General features: G+C 53.9%; 1 protein-coding gene across 1 annotated transcript; it reads left to right on the forward strand.

The window, feature by feature from the left end:
- Positions 1-609: 609 nt before the first annotated feature.
- Positions 610-3159, forward strand: NEU2 (neuraminidase 2). The gene is made up of 2 exons (XM_032594165.1): positions 610-810; positions 2128-3159. The coding sequence occupies exons 1-2, from the start codon at positions 610-612 to the stop codon at positions 3136-3138; spliced, it is 1212 nt and encodes a 403-aa protein (XP_032450056.1). The 3' UTR covers positions 3139-3159.
- Positions 3160-6064: the final 2905 nt, after the last annotated feature.

The following is a 6064-nucleotide window of genomic DNA, read 5'->3' on the forward strand; positions in this document are numbered from 1 at the left end:
CCCGGGGGGGAGGCGGGGAGCCCCCATGGTGGGTGCAACTGGGCCTCCCCTCAGGCAGCCTGGGGACGAGAGCCTCGAGAATGGAGCCTGTATTTTTTCCCCACATTTTTTTTTTCTTTTTGCTAAGGCAACTTTCTAGGGCTCTGCAGTTATAAAAAAAAAAACTCCCATGTGTCATTTTCTGGCAGCCGGACAGCTGCGGAGAGCCCCTCGGCAAGCACTCCTTTCCCACTCAGGGTTTAGCGTTTGATTGATGAGTTGGGTTTGGGAAAAGCAGTTGAAGGTTATCACGAATCTGTTGTAAGGAGGTTTGTTAACTTATAATAAAAATACGGCACAGAATACTCTTTTCCGAAGACCTCGTCTCCCATGTCTCACGCATACACGGCTGCCAGGCCCTACGAGGGGCATGTGCACAGTTGGCAGAAAGGGTCTTGGAATGTCATAAAGGGCGATGAGCCCCCACTGGGAAGAAGGACAGGCCACCCCAACGTCGGGTGGCTTGCCCGCGGGGTGAGCAGCCCCTGCCTGGGAGGGTGGCCGTGGCCCCGTCTCAGGATGTGAATGCAAGAGACTCACCTGCCTGTCCTGTGCCCTCCCCCAAGCCCCATGGAGTCGTGCCCCATCCTGCAGAAGGAGAGAGTGTTCCAGTCAGGAGCCCATGCCTACAGGATCCCCGCTCTGCTGTATCTGCCTGAGCAGAAGACAGTGTTGGCCTTCGCGGAACAGCGGATAAGCAAGAAGGATGAGCACGCGGAGCTGATCGTCCTGCGCAGAGGAAGCTATGACGCATCCACCCATCAGGTCCAGGTAAGGCAGGGCGAGGCTACAAGTGCTGGGAATCCAGGGGCCATGACATGCTTAGATGGCCGGCGTCTGGGGAACAGAGGGACAAGACATGCTGAATCCCAAGAGGGGCCCAGAGATCCATCAGAGATGGGGCAGAGAAGGTGTCCCCAGTGAGGGTGACCCACATGGGGTCACCGTGAGCAAGTTCAGCTGGCCTGGCTGCTTCTGCTTTCTTGCATAACAGGACAAGTTGGACAGGGAAACTGATGTTCGTACAGCTCCCGCATCCCTGAAAACCTGAGGGAGGGGTAGTTTAGTATCACATAACTGGTGGGGGCGGGGGGAGTGTATCCTTTTAGTAAAATTAACCTAGGGAGCAAGGTAAAGGTTGGAACTTGTGTCTTGAGATTGCAGCACATAGACCAAGTATTTAATTTTGATGAAGACACCCAAGGCTGGCTTATCACATTTGAAGGGGTTAATATACTATTATCATTATTTCATGGTCTTTATGACACAGTACCCAGCCAGAGCATGGGGTCTGAAGCAGATGGACTTGGGTTCAAGTCCTGGTTCCACCACTTATCAGAGGCATGGGCTTGGGCAACTCATCCATGCTGTCTAAGCCTCTCATTCTCCAGACGGCAGACGGAGCTGGTGACACCTGTCCCCCAGGAGTCAGGGATTAGTGTTAGACGGCATAACAGACATCATGCTCTGGGCACGGTGTCTACCCCTCGAACCGTTCACTGGTGGAGGGCTATTAATGGACGGAGATAGAGGGCAGAGCTGCTGCATGTAGGCCACAGCCTCAGGAACCGTGGAAACTCCTCGTGAGTCCTCGGTGTTGTGGTGCTATCCCTCCTAGGCTGCATTAATAGACTGTGATGTGTGGCAAATGGGAGGTGATTGTCACATTCTGCCCCGTCATGGTCAGACTGCCGGAGCTACTCTAAGGCTTTATTTTTCAAGAATGGGAAACTGGACCGGGCTGGTGAATGGAAGGGACCGGGATGAACCTGGGAACGGCTGTGCCCGAATCCTCTTCTCATGCTGCGGTCTGGCACTCTGCGGGTGCTCTGTAACGTATGTTGCTGGAAACGGCAGCGGTAGCCCCTCGAATGAAGAGTGTGCCGCCTCGGAGGGAGTACGGAGGGGCCGGGCTCCCAGCGCTCCGGGGAGACGTTGCGCGGGTGGACGCGTGCCGCGAGACCTTTGACGTTTCTCCCGTGGGATGCGCCACCTGCCCGTCTCCCCACACTGCAGTTCCTGTCACTGCCGCTGTCACCGGCCATTTCAAAGTCGTTCTTCTCCTCCTTCCTGTCTCCTCGCATTCAGTGGCACGCTCAGGAGGTGGTGGCCCAGGCCCAGCTGGAGGGCCACCGGTCCATGAACCCAAGCCCCTTGTACGACGAGAAGACAGGAACCCTCTTCCTCTTCTTCATCGCCATCCCGGGGCAGGTGTCCGAGCACCACCAGCTCCACACCAGGGTCAACGTGACTCGGCTGTGCCAGGTCACCAGCCCCGACCACGGGAGGTCCTGGAGCCCCGCCCGAGACCTCACCGGCCCCGCCATCGGCACAGCCCACGAGGAGTGGGCCACTTTCGCGGTGGGGCCGGGGCACTGCCTGCAGCTGCGCAACAAGACGCGGAGTCTGGTGGTGCCCGCCTACGCTTACCGGAACCTTCACCCCCACCGGCGGCCTTCGCCGTTTGCCTTCTGCTTCGTCAGCCACGACCACGGGCACACGTGGCAGAGAGGGAACTTCGTGGCCCAGGACACCGTGGAGTGTCAGGTGGCCGAAGTCGGGGGTGCGGAGCAGAGGGTCGTGTATCTGAACGCGAGGAGCCCCCTCAGAGCCAGGGTCCAGGCCGAGAGCACCAACGAGGGCCTCGACTTCAAGGAGGCCCAGCTAGTGGAGGAGCTCGTGGAGCCTCCGCACGGCTGCCAAGGGAGCGTCGTCAGCTTTCCCGGCCCCGGGGCGGGGGCGGACGCCTCGGACAGATGGCTGCTCTACACTCACCCCACCGACCCACGGCAGAGAGCCCACCTGGGCGCCTACCTCAGCAAGCCGCGCCCGGGCCCCGCGGCCTGGTCGGAGCCCGCCCTGCTGGCCACGGGCAGCTGCGCCTACTCAGACCTCCAGAGCATGGGCACCGGCCCTGACGGGTCACCGCAGTTCGGGTGTCTGTACGAATCGGACGATTACGAGGCGGTCATGTTCCTCACGTTCACCCTGAAACAAGCCTTCCCAGCTGAGTTTTTGTCTTTGGGAGCCAGCCGTGTGCCATCCAGGAAGGACTCCCGCCGGCCTGGGGCCCCCTTTCCTCCTGAACACCCCGAGTGAGAGGCCCGTGGGTTTCCCTCTGGGCTCTGGGGGCCAGCTCTCGGCTCCCCTCGCTGAAAGTGTGTGGAGACGTGTGCCTCTTGGCTGTCTTCCTGCTTGGATGTTTCCGTCCTTCCGAGGGATTCGGTTTTCAATCAGAAGTTGAAGGAACCTGGCTTCCCACGGCCCCTCGACAGGGAAGATGGGGAGACGTCGCTCTGCATGGCTCAGCCTGCCTGTTGCCCCCCCAGCCCCGGCTTCCGTGCAGGTCCTGATAAATGGTCGAGTCCAGCCCATTTCTTCTTGGTAAACGCTCATCATGTTCCTGGGAGGAGACGGAGACAAATTAGCAGAGGGGTGTGTGTGCATGTGAGTGTGCATGTGCATGTGCATGTGCGTGTGTGTGTGTGTGTGTTTGTGTGTTTGATGATGCTTTAGAGCAGACAGCATGGAAGACAGCTTTGCAGGGAGGTAAGCGGGGCTAGGAAAATTAAGGTAACTCCTCAAGCTGCCGTAGCAAATCAGTACAAACTTGGTGGCTTAAAACAACAGAAATTCATTCTCTGACCGTTCTGGAGGCCGGAAGTCCAAAATCAAGGTGTCAGCAGGACCTGGGGAGAACCCTTCCTTGCCCCTTCCGGCATCTGGTGACCCCAGGCAGCCCTCGGCTTACGGCTACCTCCCTTTAATGCCTCTGTCTTTGAATGGCTTTCTCCCCTTCCCCTGTGTTTTTTTCTTCATACCTGGGTAACCCAGGATGATCCTTCACTCAATTATATTTGCATAGACTCTTTTCCAAAGGATGCCACTTTCACCGGTTCTGAGGGTTAGGACGTGGATGTATCTTTTGGAGCCACCACTCAACCTGCTACAGTCATCCATCCTAAGTTATTTTTGTACAGGTGATGCGGCTAAAGGTAGGAATGAAATTCAGATGAATCAGATAATTCAGAAGAGGGAAGTGGGCAAGAGGGACTGGGCTGTTGGATGTGCGTCTGTGGCACAAAGCTGCTCCGGGGCGTTCAGCCTTTGCCATGACAGGTATGCCACCATGTGGAAAGAGAGGGGGGCAGGGGTGTGCTTGTGTAGATCTTGCTGTGTAGAAAGAGCAGGGAGAAGGCCGCTTCTGGTTGTCATGAGGGTGATAACCTGAGAGGGGGCCCGACCCGGGTGGAGGGGGCTGATGCTTCTTGTCATATGTCCCAAGTCCATTCGCCCCCTCCCCCCATCAGAGCCCCTCCTACTGATTGGATCAGTCTAATAGTTTGATGGCAGGGATCGATGACAACAGTCATGGATTCTTGCAACGGAGCCGAGTCTCCATGTGGCCAGGCAGTGGTTAAATGGAATTTTTACAGGGTAGGGAGCTGGAGGTGTGGCTTTTGTTCTGGTGTTTCCCGGCCCTGGCCTCCTATCTGGGTGCTACTTCTCTGTGTGGAGTTTTGTGAAATCCAGCTGGAAGGATAAGGAGTTAGGGCCTGCTCGTTGCTGGGGTGGAAAGTAGAGCTCCTCTGCGTTGGGGATGTCACCTGCTGTCTTCTAAACCCTGCAAAGTTAGCTATGCAGAGGCCAGAGGCCTGGTCAGGAGAACGAGGACAGGGCCACACAGGCCAGGAGCAGTGCACTAAGAGGTTTAGAGGTAGGGTGGTGCCACAGTGTGTTATTCAAATCAGGACACTTTTGAGAGTGAAAGGAGAATGTTATTAATAATTACACCAAGACAGTGGGCATCAGCCAGGACCGTCCAAGATAAACTGAGAGCTTTAAGAGAGAAAGACCCACCGAGGATTGTATCGGGAGCTGGCCTCTGCTAACTCCTCTGGAAGAGTCAATCATCTGCTAAGGGTCTTGAGATGAGTCGGGAATACGATAAGACATCCGGACACTGCCAAGCTCAGAAAATTATTCCCTTAGACTCTCTCTGTTCACAAGTCAGTGGGTCTCCATTACAACTGCTTTTTAGAATTCCCTGGGGAGCTTATAAACCGTGATGATGCCTGGGCTCCAGCCCTGACCAACTGATACAGAATCTCTGGTGGTGGCGTCAGGGATGAGTATTTTTTTCAAAAGCTCCTCAAGTTATTCTAGTGAACATAAGGATCAAGAACTGCTAGCACAGATGATCTCTAAAGTTCCTTCTACTTCTAAATGTATGCAAATATCAAAGTCTTCTGATTTGAGTGAAAAAAAGCAATAGTTGATTTGGTTAAAGTCGGACTTATCCACTCATTGAAAAACACCACTAAGAGAGTGAAAAGAAAAGCCATAGACGGGGAGAAGATATTTATAACACACATGTCTGGCAAAGGACTTGTATCCAGAATCTATAAAGAGTCCCTACAAACCAATAAGAAAAAGACAATCCAACGAAAATGGGCAAAGGACTTGAACAGGCACTTCACAAAAGAGGATATCACAAAGGCTGCTAAACACGTTTTTCAGAGAAATGCAAATTAGAACTATGAGATACCCACCAGAATGACTACAGTGAGAAAGATCGACAACAGCAGGTATTGGCAAGGACGTGAAGCAACCGGAATTCTACGCATTTCTGGAGGAAGCGTACCTGGTATGACCACTTTGGAAAGCTGTTCAGTAGTATCTACTAAAACTGAACATGCAAATACTCTATGACCCAGCACTTCCTCTCTGCAGTACGTCTCTAAAAGACATGAATGCATATAGCTGCCAAGGACACGTATTAAGAATGTTTCTGGCAGCTTTGTTCGTAAGAGTCCCAAAGGGGAAACGATCCAAATGTCAGTCGATATCAGAATGGATAACCGAATTGGGCAATATTCGCGCAAAGGAATATTTCACGATAATAGAAGAATGAAGTACTGCTACACACGAGAGCGTAGGTGGTTTTCCAGACATTATATATTTGCGCGAATGAAGCCAGATTCAAAAGACTACATACTTGATGACTCTATTTATATGAAGTTCA

Source organism: Lynx canadensis, chromosome C1, assembly GCF_007474595.2.
Source record: "Lynx canadensis isolate LIC74 chromosome C1, mLynCan4.pri.v2, whole genome shotgun sequence".
Lineage (NCBI taxonomy): Eukaryota > Metazoa > Chordata > Mammalia > Carnivora > Felidae > Lynx > Lynx canadensis.

What these genes read in the sequence shown, in the direction of transcription:
- NEU2 (XM_032594165.1), top strand. Translation starts at nt 610, where the DNA reads ATGGAGTCGTGCCCCATCCTGCAGAAGGAGAGAGTGTTCCAGTCAGGA. An exon ending in CATCCACCCATCAGGTCCAG is followed by an intron (nt 811 to 2,127) that starts GTAAGGCAGGGC and finishes CCTCGCATTCAG; the next exon opens with TGGCACGCTCAGGAGGTGGT.